General features: G+C 44.9%; 1 protein-coding gene across 3 annotated transcripts in view; it reads right to left on the bottom strand.

Annotated features, from left to right (window-relative positions):
• The window catches only part of BGN (biglycan), a 192,244-nt gene that overhangs the window by 21,534 nt on the left and 153,084 nt on the right, over positions 1-17,626 (bottom strand). For all 3 annotated transcript variants that reach the window (XM_069645356.1, XM_069645353.1, XM_069645354.1), the window contains 3 exons: positions 9,639-9,751; positions 6,243-6,456; positions 2,717-2,827 (listed from right to left, as the gene is read on the bottom strand). In XM_069645356.1, the coding sequence (XP_069501457.1) occupies positions 2,717-2,827; positions 6,243-6,456; positions 9,639-9,751 (438 nt within the window). The remainder of the gene's footprint in view (positions 1-2,716; positions 2,828-6,242; positions 6,457-9,638; positions 9,752-17,626) is intronic.

Here is a 17,626-nt window from a genome sequence, read left to right as displayed (position 1 = left end):
TCTATGAATCTATCAAGGGCACAGGATCTGGCACGGGATCTGCTGGGGTCAGAATGAAAGTCTAACTGGGATTGGCTCTACTCTATGAATCTATCCAAGGCACAGGATCTGGCACGGGATCTGCTGGGGTCAGAATGAAAGTCTAACTGGGATTGGCTCTACTCTATGAATCTATCAAGGGCACATGATCTGGCACGGGATCTGCTGGGGTCAGAATGAAAGTCTGACTGTGATTGGCTCTACTCTACGAATCTATCAAGGGCACAGGATCTGGCACGGGATCTGCTGGGGTCAGAATGAAAGTCTAACTGTGATTGGCTCTACTCTACGAATCAATCAAAGACCCAGGATCTGGCACGGGATCTGCTGGGGTCAGAATGCAAGGCTCACTCTGACTGGCCCTACTCTACGCATCCTCCAAAAGCAAAGGCCTACCAGAAAACCAGGGCCCACCCTACTGTGCGACGACTAAAGCCGCGAGGGTGGCAGACGTATGCAAACGGCTCAGAAGGTGGGTGGTGGGTTAAAAGTAATAAGTAGTAATAAGTTTGTGGTGGAAGTGGAAGACGAGAGCATTTGGGGTGATTGATGTTCCTTAAATCTTGTATAATGTTTCTTGAATTTAAGGTTTCGAGGCAGGGGTGTTTCTAGGTCTGGACAAGATCCGGGGCTAAGCTAATGTAGGACTGGCGGGATTCGGGGATAGCTATAGCCTTTTGGTTGTAGTCCCTGAGCTTCTATCCGGGGCTCTGACCAAAAGACCCAGGGCTATAGCCCCCCAGAAAACCCCCCAGAGACGCCGCAGCTTAAATTGCACAAACTCAAACAAGTGACAGAAATGCCCCCCAAAGCCCCTCCCCCACGACCCATTGATATACAGGGATTTTGTCTTGGTTCTGACAGATCCCCAAACCTTCTTGTTGTGTTGGGGGCTTCTGCACTGAGATATATCACTGCACCGATCAATTATCAAGTGCAGTCACCAACTCAAATTACAGCCAATAATCTTTTACTGCCATAACAAGTAAAATGTACAGTGTAATTTTCTAAGTCTGAGGTCTACTAATCGCAGGATTGCAAATCCTTATTGGAATCTACTTGTTGCAAGGCCCACCTATTTATGCAGTTCCAATGTCTTGTGCTACGTGTATTTTGTATGTCATTTGTCTTTCGTGTTCTTGTCTCTGCGCCCGAAGCTCGAGAGCTACCGGCGCAATACAAATAAATAAAATTAAATAAATAAATAAATAAATAAATAACGTGGCCAACACATCTTCCCCCCTCTAAACGCGCTAGGGAACGAGACTCCGAAGCTGCAACGCACATCATGTTACTGGTTTTGCCATTAAGAAGTTCTTGGTTGTAATTTTGGTTGTTAAATTCACTGCATAATTTACTTTGTGCGATCATCGCAGTGATACCTCTCATATTTATTTTGGGTTTATTTGAAGGCTTTTTTTCAGGGGCGATGTTTTTTTACAACTCACTAGCAGCATAGATATGCAGTTACTTTTCAGGATTGTGAGCACAGGACTCCAGAGAGAAACCTGTACTTTAGGAATTCTATAACAATAAAACGAATATTGTATTATGTATTGTTAAATAGCTTGCCTTTCAAAGGCCATGTTGATTGCAGTCACTGAATTTAGCCCCACCCCTACTTCTTTTCCAGGGAGCTTCTCATCACAAAGCGCACTCTGGATGTGGGGGGCAGAATCTCTGCTTGCATGGGGGGCGGGGTCTGGGAAGGAGCTCCTCCCTAAGGGTCAACCCAATTCCCCCTTTTATGCACATGATGGGGAGAAACACGCAGAACAAGTCCCTTTAAAAATTGAGGTCCTCTTTCTGACCAGTGCAGTGTTTACAGCTAATGGAGGCTGAGCGCTTGGGGACCAATATTACCTGAGGGTGGCTTCGTGCGTCTAGCGCAGGAACTGGGATAAGAATTCCAATCAACTTATAACATGGTGAGCCAGTGGGACACACCTCCTTGCAAGGTATCGCCCTATAACAAGGCGCACCCAAGGCTCTCATCTGGATAACAATGCCTCTATGCACTAAACACAGACCACCTATAAACAGACACACACACAGTACCCGGGTACTTCTGAACTGCACGCATCGACACAGCGGCTCTCTTGCAAATTCCCTCTCTCTCTACTGATCTACCTGCCCCCCCCACCACATTCCCGATTCATATCCGCCAGAGCATCTGGAGACCATGGAATAAATACCAGTAGCATAACATAACATGAGGGGCAGCATAGCCTTGGAGCTTACTGTAATGGTAAGTACCTCCAGGTGGAAAAGGGAACACTCTATCTCAGTGGTCGAAGTGAGCGTGAGCGGTATGTTTTGCTGTCAACAGCTCCACTACTTTTTGCAGCCATTTTCACCAACCACCGGATATCAATTACAGCGAAACTGACATCTATTTAAACTCAATTGGCTGCCAACCAGCCTGACTGCAACCCCGGAAAAATGTGTCGCACGTTGCTCCTTTCCTTCCTACTCTGTCCCCCGCCAGAGTCACAGTTCCACTACTTTCTTGGTACACTTCAATCACTGCTCAACCTCGGCAGTGATTCCCCCAGAGATGTTGAGATACCCTCAGGTCAACCTGCAACTCGGTGGATGCGGGGGTGGGGGAGTCTTGCTCCCATATGAACAAAGATGTCTCAAGTGCGTGGCAGTAGGTCTGGAAAGTTCCACTTACCTTTCGGGACGCCAGTGAGTTTCGCCTCAGAGATGCGCAAGTAGTTGAGCTTCAGCCCATCGAACGCCCCGGCCTCCAAGCCACTGTTCTCCAGGGGGTTGCCACCCATTTCTTGGAAGGAAAGTGGAGAGAGAAAAACATTAGGGTGAGAGCCATTCTGAACGTCATTTCCCGTCCATTCCTCACACCTGTTTCGAGCCAGAGGTGGCCTTAAATATAGGAGACCTGACAGGGAGGTTCCAGTCAGTACCTCGGCCTAATATGTGACGTGTTTGAGCTCCCTGCTTTGTAACATATGACCCTACACATGGCACAGAGTGAGTACATCCAGACAGATGCACTGTGCTGCGGCCTACAGACCTCTCCTGCTATCTCTCCTTCCTGTGCTGCGCCCTATGGAATACAGCTGAGTCCCACGATAAATGAGGTCCAACTGTCTGCACACATGGCTTTTCCGTCTTCCCATCTTGCTTTCCCATGACTTCAAGAGCCTCCTATCTATCCTCCCTCTTATCCCAACTACATGCAACCATTGGATGCACTTTACTACAGTTTATGATCAGTCCCATACATTAAGAAATGGAACCAAGGTCCCTGCCTAAGCAATATGGCTTCCCTGTCCACTAAGCTGGGTGGCTATTGTCTCTAACAGCAAATTATGATAATTGTAGTCAGCCGGATGGCTAGAGGAAAAATATTATTATTTAGATCTTATATTGGATTGATCATATTTAGCAAAATAAAGGTTAGCATCTCACTCCTTAAACTGACAGGGCTTCCAAAAGATTGTTTCCATAATCTTCACAGTATTCTCACTTATGAGCCCCTGAGAAGCAGGATTTGCTCATAATGATGCGACGAGCGGCCGCGGATGATGACAATGATATCACTGCGTCGGAGAGTGCCTGATGTCATTGCATTATGGCCGTAAAGCTTACTTTCAAAATGGTGGTGCTCACACACACACGGAGCACCGTAATCGAGAAAGAAGCTTAGCAACCACCTGACCAGGTAAGCGAATTGCAAACCCAGGCCCACCTAGCTAATCATTTCGATTTAGGTAACACCCAGCTATATGAACATTTCTTTCTCTCTTCATTTTATCCAATAGGACATATATATAAGGACAATAGCACAAAAGAATCATTGATGCGCAGAGCACTATATATATAGAAGAATAATCTTCGAACTAATAAGGTACTTTCAACATATTTAAGGGCTGATTCATGGATTATTTGCGCCGAAAAAAACAGGATTTATGTGCCATTCTGCGCGTAAATCCCTGTTTAACAAATGGGGATTTGCAGGCAGAATAGCGCACAAATCCCAATTTTTTTCGGCGAAAATAATCCATGAATCGGGGCCTAAATATTTACTTTAACTAGGAAGTACACCAGAGAATAATAATCTACACTTAATTATACATGTAACATGTACCAACATAAGGTTTCTATTTCTCGGATAACCTTAATAAAGAACTGAGATCGGCGTACTTTCTCTGCCACAAGGATCTCGCAAGCACAAAGATCCCTCAAGAAATTATAGAGGTATTTAGTCCCGACTGTGGAGACATACCACCTGAACAATGAATGCATAAATGCATAGCTCACAATCACAAGCTTTGCATGTACCCATTTGCCATTCCTAAGTATGCCCATGCACTTTTGCAGACTTATAGACTAAAACAATAGATCATTTGTTGATGCCATGAGATAGTCACACCCAATGGTACACATGCACAAATACACAATTACAAACTAATTACCTAGAGATTTTGTTGATGTCTTGTGACAGACTTTTAGGTTCTTAAGATGACTAGCAAGATGATTGCCTGAACACTTTAGTCAACTCTACTTAGGAACAATGAATGACAATACATATAGATCTAGCCTATTTCCTCCCTAACATCTTTCTTCTTTCTTTTCTCTTGTCCCCACTTCACTTATCCTCACAGGTTTCTTTGTAATATGGACAATGGCCCACTGTTAATTGATTCTGTAACAATACATGAATATTGGAAACACTAACTAATGTGTAACAAATATTATTATGTATTAACAGCTTTTGTGTAATTACAATATTTTGGACAGAATCAGATCAACTAACAGTTGATAACATCGAAGATCGAAAACTAACAATATCAGGATGAATTGATGACCAATGGAATGTTATGTACAGTGTAACTAAGGACATATCAAATGAAAATTTGATCTACGACAGAATAACCTTTATTTCTAAGACAGGCCAATTGGTTTTGAATTGTTGGGATTTTTCTGCGCCTTGACAAAGCCCGGTCACGGCAGAAACATTAGCACGTGCCACCATTTGTATGATGTTGGCCCTGGAAGGTTAAAAATCACCTAGGATGACTTAGGACTGCATTTATGTACCTAAGGACACACACTGTGTAACACATAAATCTACTTTGTGCATATACACTTGATTTGAGCTTAATTAACACTGGCGTGGAACGCTACCTAACTATTCTTCATTTATGAAAAAGAGGGCAGAAAAGAAGGAGTGGGAGAACATTGATAGAAAAGGGACAGTAAGGAGGGAGGAAGAAATGCATGAAAGAAAAAGTACAATTGCAGAAGGAGAAAGGGATGAGATCTAAAATGCAACAATATATTCCGATAGAGTAGTTCAAATAGTGGGACACTGTTGGAAGAAGGAAATATCAACAGAAAAAGAAAACTGACAAGTTAAAAAAAGAAGAGAAAAGAAAGAAACCAGTGTAAATAGACTGAATGAAATTACAAAGACATAACAAAAGAGGTGGTAAAAATAAAACATGGATCTGCAGAAAATGAAAAGAGGAGGTTTAAAAAAATAACAACAGGGGTTTTAGGACAGGGGAAAGTGCACCCAGATATTTAAAAAAATGAAATGCCACTTAATGCGCTTAGAAGGGATATTGTAATGCACATGGAATTTCCGTGACCCTGTAGAGCTGCTCACACAGAGAGTCCACATCATTGTATATTGTATATATTTGCGGAACTCCTCCATGACTTGCGCCATCCTACAATGAGCTGTTTTGGAACTTCGTCCTTTTTTGCAGTTGTTCTTTTGACAATTCTTTAGTAGTAAAAGACAACCGGCTGATTCTGCCATCCGCTGACTGTGACGACACTGGATACTCACTAACCAATACAGAAGCCTGTGGGAGCCAGCTGTACCCCTTGGAAGCCCACTGCTTGGTCTGAGAAAAAGGCCTTGGTACATTACCCAAAATCCACTTTTTTGTGTTGCTTGTATTACATGGAATATTTCACCCCCATTGAGTACATTTTCAGGACCTTAAAAGTCACATTGGCCGTTAAAAACGTTTGACCTGGGACCTTGTGCATTGTCTGGCACATAATTCCTCAGTGACTTATCCTGTCCCTCTAATGTACCGCTTTGATCCCACAACTAAGCGGATCCACGGATGTGCTCCTAATAAGGTCATTCTTCTACCTGCACAGAAGGTGCACGTTCTCCCAGTGCACTCTGGGCACCGGGGAGCGCGTGGCATGCTCACCGATGCAGTTCATGTTCTTGAGCCCGTTGAAGACGTCCTTGCGCACCCGCTTGATCTTGTTGTCGTGGATGCGCAGTTCCACCAGGGAGCTTGGCAGGTTCGGGGGGATCTCCGCCAGGTTGTTCTTGGAGATGTAGAGCTTCTGTAGGTGGTAGACGGGCTCAAAGGCCTTGTCGTGGACTTTGGAGATCTTGTTGTTCACGAGGACCAAGGCCTGAGGAAAGAGATGAGAAGATTCTGGTTTTTGGTGCAGCCGCCTTAATATGCAACCAACCCAGAGGTCTGCGCCGCAACTGCTAATGATCGGGGTCATGCTTAAAGGATTATAGCCCTAGAAATCAATGACACATTCAGCCATCATCTAACGTTGGGCTGTCTCTGTGGCTCTACGGTATGTGTAGTTACTTTTTCAGTAGGGTGACCAGACGTCCCAGTTTTGCGGTGACAGTGCTAGAATTGGGCCCTTTGTCCCCCCGTCCCAAGAGTTTTTTTAAATTTAAATCCTTGTCCCCGTTTTGGGGAAAGGGAGGGTCGACAGCAATTATAAAGTAAGTAAACATTAACTGATCGCGCCACCGAGACCAGTTGGCAAACGCATGTGCAGCAAGACCTGTGCAATTTATAAGCAGGAGACGTTCTGGAAATACTGTCAGATGGAGGGGGGGCGGAGATGGGGGTGGGTTAAGGAGAGGGGAGTGCAGGATTGGGGGACAGGCTTCGAGGGAGGTAGTCCTTCTTTTATGTTGATGGCTGTGTCGGTTTTTCATCTTGAACATCTGGTCATCCTATGTTTCGGTTAGGTGCCACAGGAGTGGTAAAGTAGTTGCATCTGGTCAATAAGTGCCACGGATCTCTGACTGAGTGCATGAGAAAGTGATTGAGTGAATGAACGAGCATGTTTTCTTTGGGGGGATTGAGAGTGGATGAGTTTAAGGTGCGCGAATGACAGAATGTATACAGCACGCAATACTCACTCATTTGCATCTAGGCCCCAGTTATCTGCTTACTGATTCTGTTTTCCGAACAGAGAGCCACTTATCCTATCTAGGATACTCAAGGGATACACGCTATTTCTCGGGAGGATAGCTTAGGGGCAACGTGCTCGCCTTGAAAGCAAGATGACATGGAGCAACATAGGTTTGATCCCCGGGTCCCACTTAGAAACCTCTGGGTATTAAGCATCTTATAAATAATCTATCATATAATTTATCAAAGCAGCATGCTATAAGCTGAGGTATGCTATGAATTTTGAGTATTTTTAATGTGAAGGGAATGACTTAACACTGATCTGTCGGGGATGTATTGGCAGTCCCAATCACTTAGCTAGGTATCAAACTAATGTGGTAATTCAAGGGTCCTCATAACAACCTTGGGAGCCAATGAATGGTCCTGAGATCACTGGAGCAGGATTGCTCTCCACACGTCTAGGGGAGGTTTTGCAGTGGGAGGCCGTTGAGGGTCTTTGCTGGAAGCCTGCACTAGGGAGCGCAAGAGTAGTTCTACCTCACTTTTATTTGCTCTCCTGCTCTGTGGTTCTTATTTCTATGTGGGTGAATCTTAGAATCTTTCTGACTCATTAACTGACAATAAGATTTTAATACTGAACTAATCTACTTTTCTCACTGCAGGTAGCGATGTCTTTCAATTTAGCCAGAAGAGAGAGGTCCGGTTGCTCTGTTCCAGTGGATTTCTCTACTCAACACATGCTCTTTCATGAATAGTTGTTTTACTTAATAATATAACCTTCTTGCTCACTTAAGGCGCCACTGGCAAATACATAAAGACATTTCAATTTTAGAGTTACCCAAAGAGGCATGTAAAATATGACCATTTGAAGCCATATGGAAGGAACACGTTTTGGAAAGTTCCCTCCACTGACGGAACTGGCAGCTAGATCTGATTCTATGAAGCATGGAGTTGTGCACTGTAGACAAATGTGCCCTCGGCACAGTGGGCCAGCCCTGCTGCGAGGATTTTATGACATATTGTTTGGTTGACAAAATATAACTATCTCCATTTGCCAGAAGACCTTGTAGCCCTTGTAGACTACTTTGTACTGACCCAAGTCAGTTAATTAGGCCATACGACCATTTCGGGCGACATTATGACTAGGAACACCCGTAAGGGGTGCTGAGGGTCATTTTCAGGAGGAAGAAACAGGCTCTGCAGAGCATAAGACTAGTATTGTCTCTGAACAAAAACATCATCAAAGATGGCTGCCATGGAATGGACAGAAGGGCACTTCGGTGAGAGCCTGTCTTCCATTTCTATGGCATCCATGGCCAGTAGCAGAGGCGAGAATGGCAATGGTGGTGCCTAGAAAGTAGGTGAGGTCTTTCTCTGTGTGCAGCAAGGTGGTGGTAGGAATGGGGAGGGTGGAAATGGCATCATAGGCCCAGAGAAGGACCGGTGGACGTGTGCAACAGCATGAGTGGCCAACCCCTATATGCTCGAAGCAAGAAACATGTATCTGCAGCAGATCCTCTACATTCTGCACTACACATGGAGACCCTGCGAGGCAGGAGGCAGCTCTCTGGGTTTCATATATCTCTTTCCGCACAGCTTCCTTTCAGACTGTGTCGGGTTTAGCGGGACGTGTCCGAAGGGGTTTCCCCAGGTCTTAATGCGAAGGTCATGTCATGACCAGTCAAGTGTTTTCTGTTGTACCTTCTCTGATACACAACCCAACAATGATGCCTAGGGACCGCATTGTTAGTGTAGAGTGATGTTTGCGTTTTCTGTAGGCAAGGGCAGAAATGGGCTGCCAGTCCCCACTCAACGGGCATCACATCTGCCACTTTCACCAGCACATTGGTCTATCCCATAGAATGGGCAGAGTATGACACTGGACAGGAGAGTCCATGCTCATTAGTTGGTTTGCTTTGCTCTGATCATTGGGATTAGTTCCTTTTTAAAGCCGGGTGGATAGTACCGCAAAGGTTTACACGATTCTGGCATCGCCTCAGTGGTAAATCCAGGACCTTGTGGGTGTTCCTGCCTATTGCAGGCTTGTGGATAGGACTGAGTTCTGCTCTGTACTCAATGATAGGCCAACCTACACAACAATTAAGGCGTTTCCCACACTGCCAATGCCTCTGTTTTTCTGGTGGTTCTTGGACCATCAGATAGTAGCTTCCCTGTTCTGGACAGGTGGTGGGCTCTGCCAAAGCCCTGGCAGCACCTCAGAGGCACCATTCTACTGGGGAAATCACCCAATTTACCCATAACTTGAACCATCTCTAGGTGCAGAACAGAATTTATATTTACTGGTAGCTCAGAAAATTGCAGTAAGTGGCCCCCGACTACCCAAGGATGTTCCTCTAGTGTGGGAATGTTGGCCCCTGGTCTCCTGCTGCCCCAGGATGGGTTACTGCGGGGACGACGCTGCCCACTTACGTAGAGCTTGGTGAGGCCCTTGAAGTCGTCCTTCTTCAGTTCTGTGATCTTGTTGTTTTGCAAGTCCAGGAGGCTGGTGTCCCGGGGAATGTTCTTGGGCACTTCGGTCAGACCTGTAAGGATCATAGGATCAAGAGTGAGTGCTCGCATGTTTACAGTCCTTCTTTTTAAATAGAACTCATGACAGGTCAAATGTTATTCATCAATGTAGCGTTCACTTCTGTGCTCTTTCTCGTTTTAGTTTTTTTAATCATTGACTCCATTCCCTTCTCTGATGTTATTATTCCTGATTCTTTGCTTAGTTGCCTGCATGGAGTCACCCATGTATTCATGTAGCCCAAGTGTAATTGCCAGCCCCACTGGCTGACCTTTTCCATCAGCCACCGAGACTTCCTCCCCAGACCAGCTTTGGAGGGAAGAAGTAAGTTAGGCCCATCCGGCATTGAATGGTTACCAATGTAGCAGGAGATGGGCTCCCGCCAGCGTTCCCTCCGGCCACCATCTTTTTGACCAATTAAACACACAACACTGGGAGTGGATTTTTTACAAAAGGGTTCTCTATTTTTACTGAACCCTGAAAAAACACCTGCATGCATTCTGTACGCGCTCCCTTATCCCTAACAAACAACCCTGCTGCAGCACTTCCCCTGGGAGCCCACCTGAGCCATCCTGCCTCTCCTTCAAAGGGGTCACAGAGAGGACCCCTGAGATGAGCACCCTGGGCAGGGCTCGACTTCAAACCTACAGCACCCGCTGTGGTTATTCATGCACAGTAAGAGAGAAGTCACCCACTGGTATGGGCAATGGCAGGTCACTTCTCACACTTCATGGTTGCCCATGTGCGGTTTAGCTTTCCTGTTATCTATTTCCTAACCGCCCCCTCTTAACACAAACTCATTAACATCTACACACAGAGAAGCCAGAGCCATTAGAAGCGGTATGCTCGCCATTGACATTGTCCCACAGCCAAGTAAGGAGGTGGACCCGATGTCTCTGTCTCCCATTCTCACCCCCCACAGCTGCAGCCTGCTGAGGAAATCAGTATGTAGAGCCTACATGTCATGTGTGTCCAATATGTGAGGCCTGAGCCTCACAGTGTCTCCTGTTGTTGACATTGTCACTCTAATAACGATTGCCTCCTTTCCCTCTCTAGAACCCCATGAGAGGGCCGCTTCCAGGAGCTCGAGGGGCCGCCTCAGGCCGCGTCCCTCCAGGAAAAAGAGTGGTTCTCCTGGATTCTTCTTCTGTCTTCCTTCAACCGACCGTGTGAAGAGCAACAAGGCCTATAGGCTCCTGAGGTCCACGTGCCTTCAGTAAGACACCGTAGGCCCAGGCTTGCGGAAATTGATGCTTTAGTCCACCCATCCTTAAAGGATGAGCATCATGGATCATGCTGGCCGGCCTTAGTTGCTGGCCGTCTTTAACCCCTTGGCCTTGGCCATCACGCCTTTCTACTGACCAGCCACTCGTATCTCTTTGAGAATTAACTGCTTCTTAGCCATGCTTCCTAACGCCCCCATATTTTGTGTTGAATGAACAGACTTCATAAGCTGTGATAGTCCTGCGTAGACCTACATCAATTCGATGGAGAACTTGCCACAAACGATAAGTGAAAGTAGTTTGAATTATTGTTACAGAATTAGAGACAAAAACCAGACAGGCTCTAAAAAATCTCGGTTAACCGATTCCAATACCACACCTGGTCGGGATATTCCCAGCCAACACTTTTGGTTTCTTCGTTTGCTTAGGTTTTGAAACCAGTGCAACTTTACCGAGATTAAAAACCTAGGCGAACGAAGAAACCAAAAGTGTTGACAGCATCTGTGAAGATCCAAAAAGCACTGGCGAATACCAAGAAATTGAAAACTTCATTCCATACAACCCACTTGATTGTGAGAGTTTTGATGTCACTGAAGAACACAGACTCAGTCACTCGTGCCTGGCTGGTGCACCCCTTCAGACACAGGAATCGGACCGATTTGACAGACACATAAGCCTTCTACCCTAAAACCATATCCCTTTACATGGGAATCAGAGCTCCTGCACTCGCCTTTCCTGTTTTCACCGAACGAAGAGCCAATTGATTTGCCACCATCGTGGGAAGTCGGAATGGATTCCAAATTTCACTAAATGTATGTTTGTAAATCGTCACTTTTTTAAATGGTTGTAATGTAAAGAACTCAGTAAAAGAACTATATGGGAGGCCTTTAAATGTACAATGCGAGGTCTTGCTCTAAGTTTGTCTAGCAGCAAAAGGAAGAAAATGGATAGGTTGACTTCGGATATTGATGCTCGTATTATTGGGGTGACGAGGGAATTGGTGTGTGCTCCGAATGATGATGGTAAGAGGAATGAGTTAAGGAAGCTGAAGAGGGAACTGGATGACATTTTGAGTATGAAAGCTAATAACGATTTGTATAGGATCAAGTGTACTTATTTCGAACGAGGCGAAAAATGTGATAAGTGGCTAGCTTACAGATTGAGACAACAACACTCTGAGGGTGCCATTACTTCAGTTCAGGATGGAAATGGTGTGACCACTTTTGATCCGCGTGAGATTAATGCAGTCTTTAAGACCTTTTATGCTGATTTATATAGAGATGAATCTGATGTTACCGGTCAAGGTGAGCATTTTATACACAGGTTGGATGTTCCAAAGGTTAATTGTGATGAGGAGGAAGAGTTGAACAGACAGGTCACAATTGATGAAATCAGGTTTGCCCTTGGTAAATTGAATTCTGGGAAGACTCCGGGACCTGATGGTTTACCGGTTGAGTTCTATAAAATTCTGCCAGAAAGGGTGTTGGATCTTCTGAAGGATATGTATACTGAATCCAAGGAAGCTGGACTTCTCCCGTCGTCTACAAACCATGCTACTATTTCAGTCTTTTTAAAGAAGGGCAAGGATGGTAATTTGCCGTCAAACTATCGACCAATTAGTTTGATAAACACTGACAATAAGATTTTGGCTAAATTACTTGCTTTACGGATTGAACAACTCATGCCGAAGCTTATTCACACTGACCAATCTGGGTTTGTTAAAGGCCGTAGGACTTCCAGTAATATCAGGAATTTGTTATTGACCATGTCACATGCACAGGATTTAGATGAAGACGTGGCGATTTTCTCCCTAGATGCTGAGAAAGCATTTGATCGAATTAACTGGCAATATTTGTTTATGGTTTTACGAAATATGAACATGGGAGAAGAATACATTGCGTGGGTGGCCCTTTTATATGCTCGCCCCACAGCCAATGTTAAAACTAATGGCTTATTGTCGGAATCTTTTGATTTACATAGGGGCACTAGGCAAGGTTGTCCATTGTCCCCTTTGCTGTTTGTCCTAGCCATTGAACCGCTGGCTATTGCATTGAGAGGTGATTTGAATTTGCAAGGTGTTTCCTTTCACGGTGTTGAACAGAAGATTTGGTTCTACGCAGATGATCTTTTATTAGTGTTGAGGAACTTGGATTTGTCTTTGCATTCGTTGATGAATACACTTAATTGGTTTCATGAAGTGGCTGGATATAAGATTAACTGGTCTAAATCGGAGGTAATGCCGGTGACTGCACATTGTGATAAGTCTTTGGTGGTGGGGTTTGGATTTCAATGGTGTGAGAAAAAACTGAAGTACTTGGGGGTTTGGTTGACTCCGGATGTCAGTGATATGGTTGAAGAGAACATGGGTATGGTTTGTAAGGAACTGAAATTGAACGTCCAAAGGTGGTCGGTATTGCATCTATCTCTGTGGGGTAAGGTAAATGCGCTAAAGATGAATTCTGCACCAAAAATTAATTATATTCTGAGTATGCTTCCCCTGAAAATTGGTCAATCTTTTTGGAAGTTGATTGATACCACTCTCCAGTCCTTTCTTTGGGATGAGAAACCGCCAAGACTGAAGCTTTGGAAACTCCAGCTTCCGGTTGAGAAGGGGGGACTAGGTGTCCCAAACTTTAAGGCATATCATTTGGCCTTCTCGTGCCAATTTTTTCTTCCTTTTTTGAAGGATTCTCCTAGTGTGTGGGCAATGGCAGAGGCAAGTGTGATGGGCCCACTCGCCCCAAGAGCGATATTCACGACTGTTAGCAAACGTGGTAGTAGATGCCCCTTGACAGAGTTTCTAAGAGACGTTTGGAAGAATATCTATGATATGTGTGGCTCGGTTGCTCTGAAATCGCCTGATGCATCTCTGTGGTTGAATAAAGCTATAACGGACAATGGCAAGTTGTTGTTTTGGCCGGAGTGTTTTCTTGGCGGAATTCAATGGATTAGTGATGTTTTTAAAGATGGAAAATGGATTGACTATGCTGAGTTAAGTGCTACTTTTACTGTTGAGAATTTTTCTATCTTGGACTTCAGGAAATTGAAGAGATGTATTGGTGAAGTGCATTGTGACGGGGTTGCGAATGTTGAACTTTTCACTTCTGGCGTTCAGTCGCTTGCGAGTAGGGTGTATCATCGAATTGTATCGAACTATAAGGAGAATACTGAATTACTTAATGAATGGAGCAGAAGACTGGGTTGTGAAATCAATTCTGACCTGTGGCTTGTGATGTGTGCGAATGTGAAGCTTTGTTCGATAAGTTTGACTGAACGGTCGAGACAAATCAAAATTCTCAATAGAGTTTTTTGGAGCCCGGAAAGGCTTAAAAATAGAGGTTTGTCTGATTCTGATGTTTGTTGGTGTTGTTGGAGTGAGAAAGGCAGTATGGAACATTTGCTGTGGGACTGTGTGAGGGTTCGTGGCTTTTGGCATGAGGTTTGTATTATTTGTCTCGGGGTTCTGAACCAAAATGTTGACTTGGATTTTAAGACTATGGTGCTGGGCTGTGATGATTTACTGGACGACCTTTCACTATCGGAAAAGAAATTTTTGTTCAGAGGTGCTTCTATTTGCAAAAAAATGATTTTGAGGAGCTGGAAATCGTGTGTCTCACCAATATTGGAGGATTGGATTACAGAAATGAACTGCTTAGCGAATATTGAGAAATTTATATACAGAAAAATGGGGAAATTGAGTTTACATACAAAGGTCTGGGGAGCTTTTTTGAGTAGGTACTAGTTCATCGCTTAATTCTTTCTTTTTCTATTCTTACATGTATATATGCTTTATGCTGTGCTATGATATTTTGAGATTTATTGTTCAGTTCTGTTCTAAGTACTAAAATTAAAATAAAGAATTAAAAAAAAATGGTTGTAATGTAATAAAATCATTTTCACTTTAAAAAAATATATATATAAAAAAGGTTGTTCCCAGCCATTCTGATCCACCTTCATGCTGGGCTCTGTCAAATCTGGGATGAATGTATGCGGGTGAACCCCACTTTGCCAAGCCATTCACCCTACACGGCTCTGTACCCGCTGGGATCTCCAGCAGCAGAACTGGGCACAGGCGAGATCTGCACTTGTGGTTGCCCGAGTTGAAACGGCCGCCCCTTGGCAATCCCTTGCCAACACTTCCCAGAGTGCATTTTCCAAGATTGCATCTTGGTTTTTTTTTTTGTATAAAAATGAACCTCAAAGAAGGAAAATGCACCACATCTGGGCCCATTCTCGTGTGCTTGCATGAATGGGTGCACTGACACGCAGGTGGTGCCAGTGCACTCTGCAAGGTTTGGAAAGCTCGACTGGGTCCATCTTCACAATGAGACGGGCCAGCTGGAAAACCAATAGGAAGAAGGGCCGTGAGTGTGGCTTGCGTTCTTTGAGGGCACCTTGGTCTTAGCAGGGCCTTGGAAGATCCACACAGATGTACATAGCATGTGTAGAGCCATAGAAGGCCGCGCGAAAAAAAGAAGACTCATGACATTATCGGCGGAACATGTGCACATCATAGGGCCATGAATCAGCTTCTTACAATCGATCTATATAATCATTCTTTTGAATAAAGCATGAACACGGCACAAAGGTGTGTTAGATCACGTCTGTTCTAAACATTATACAGTAGAACGCTGGGCAAAGATTGGCAGCAAGTAAGAGGTTGCAGCTAAAATACTGAACTAGCTGCATATTACAAAGAACACACAGAGCCAAATAAAACAATGAATGCAAGAGCCAAGGTTAAAAAAAAACAAAAAACAAGACCATAGCCAGTTCTGGTTCGGTTCACGAAATGTAGGCAGCCAGGGAGGGTCCCCAAGGTAGGAGGTAAGGCAAGGAATTCCACATATGGACTCCGCACCAGTAAAGTGATAGTATATGGAATCATTAAACCTTGGGACTTTAAGACTAAGCTGACCTTGACTTTGAAGACTTCCACTCAGTGGTCGAAGTGTAAAAAAAGAAGGAGTGGAACTATGTTCCCTACTGGCCTGCACTGCTCCCCACAAACCCCATCGCCACACCCCCTCTCATGCACAATACAAACCCCAAAACACATGTGCCTGATGTTTAAGGGAACGTCCAGTGCAGTGCACTGAAAGTGCAAGTTTCAACTTCTTCCTACACTTTTATTTCAAAACGAAAACATAAAATAAAAGTCTAGGAACGGTAAAACTTAATTAAAAGAAGTAGAGGAGCAACGCTCCCGACCGCTCCCGCCCACTTCGACCACTGCTTACACTCCCAACAGAGATTTTTAACATAATGAGAACAAGAAGTTTCAACAGGAACCGCCTTATAGGTTAGGCAAGTGGTATTAAAATAAAAGAGGCGATTGCGGTCTGAAGGCCACATTCTCGGACATGTGACGCCATAAAAGCCACGTCACGTTGCGCACCGCTCAGTTCGTAAGGCTCCCAGGAATGCGGGAGGGAGACTGCCGAGGAGGCAGCTGGAGCTATTAAAGTTCTGTGGTGAGGCGGGGAAAGTGTGGCGGCGGAGCAGCACAGCGGCAGGTAGTATGTGGTGGCGACTGCCCGAAGTACATAGAGGAAAGGAGAGGGAGGAAAAAGGCCAACCTAGCGGCAGCGGCTTCAGGGCTCCCTTCCGCAAAGTTGGTCTTTTGATTGCAGGGTTTATACCCTGAACCAGAAAGAGCAGCAGAAAAGGCAGCCACATGAAGTGTACTCAACACATGAGTGATACCGGGTCTTTATAGGTTTGCTGGTAACCCGCTGGTAATGCTGGCGGGATGCCATCAAACCTACCTACCGTTTCCGCCACCCGATAGCTCAGTATTACCAGGATATTACAGGCGGCAGAAGGGGCAGTAAATCCCCAGTCCATGGGGGTTTGCAGGAACTCCTGCTTTTTTTGGCCAATGGGGGCCCGATTTACCTCCAGCTGTTGGCTGGAGGTAAATCCGTAAATCTGTGACCCCCACTGGCAAACTTGAATTTTCCTGGTGCTGTAAAAGTGCTGGGGCCAGATTTACCAGCACTTTCAACAGCACTTTTCCCACACCTGAAAAACAGTAATGACTCTGTGTTGAATTGTCAGGTTCTCTTGCCAGTGTGGTAGCAGCATAGAACAATACCTTGAAGGGAGTGAGGGTGGATTTGAGCCAACCGACCACGACAGAGTGAACTGAATCAAAGCGAGAAACGATCCATGCCTGGAATATGGTGCAAAGCTGAAAAGCAAGAAACTATAAAAGGAAAAGGATAGTAATGGTTGTGACTCCATGCTGGAAACAATGGGGCTCATTGCAAGTATGGTGGAATAACCAGTGGTAACTCTGCCATAACTGATAACTGTTATCACAGTGATACCACCTCAGTACTTTGAGGAAAATCCTGCAGATGCCAAGGCAGTGCTGTTCCCCATTATGGGGGCCCATTGGGACTGGGGAATTACTGCCCGTGGAAATTCCAACAGTGGCAATTCCTCTATGTTTTAGAGGTCAAATTGAGGAAAACCTCTTGTACAGCGCAATACATGTGTTATGCACTTTCCCTGCAAACTCATAAAATCCTCCTCAACAGCTGGGCTATCACGTCACACTGCGCACCCCCTGACTCGCATGACGCCGTCCGCTCTCTCCTCCTCCTCTGTGCGCCCTGAGGCCTACAAGCATGAGGCGCGGTATAAAAATTAAAATAAATACA

Source organism: Ambystoma mexicanum, chromosome 2p (assembly GCF_040938575.1).
Source record: "Ambystoma mexicanum isolate Mex_15411 chromosome 2p, UKY_AmexF1_1, whole genome shotgun sequence".
Classification (NCBI taxonomy): domain Eukaryota; kingdom Metazoa; phylum Chordata; class Amphibia; order Caudata; family Ambystomatidae; genus Ambystoma; species Ambystoma mexicanum.
Note: the sequence above shows the minus strand (reverse complement) of the source record. Positions and strands in the feature narration are given on the sequence as shown.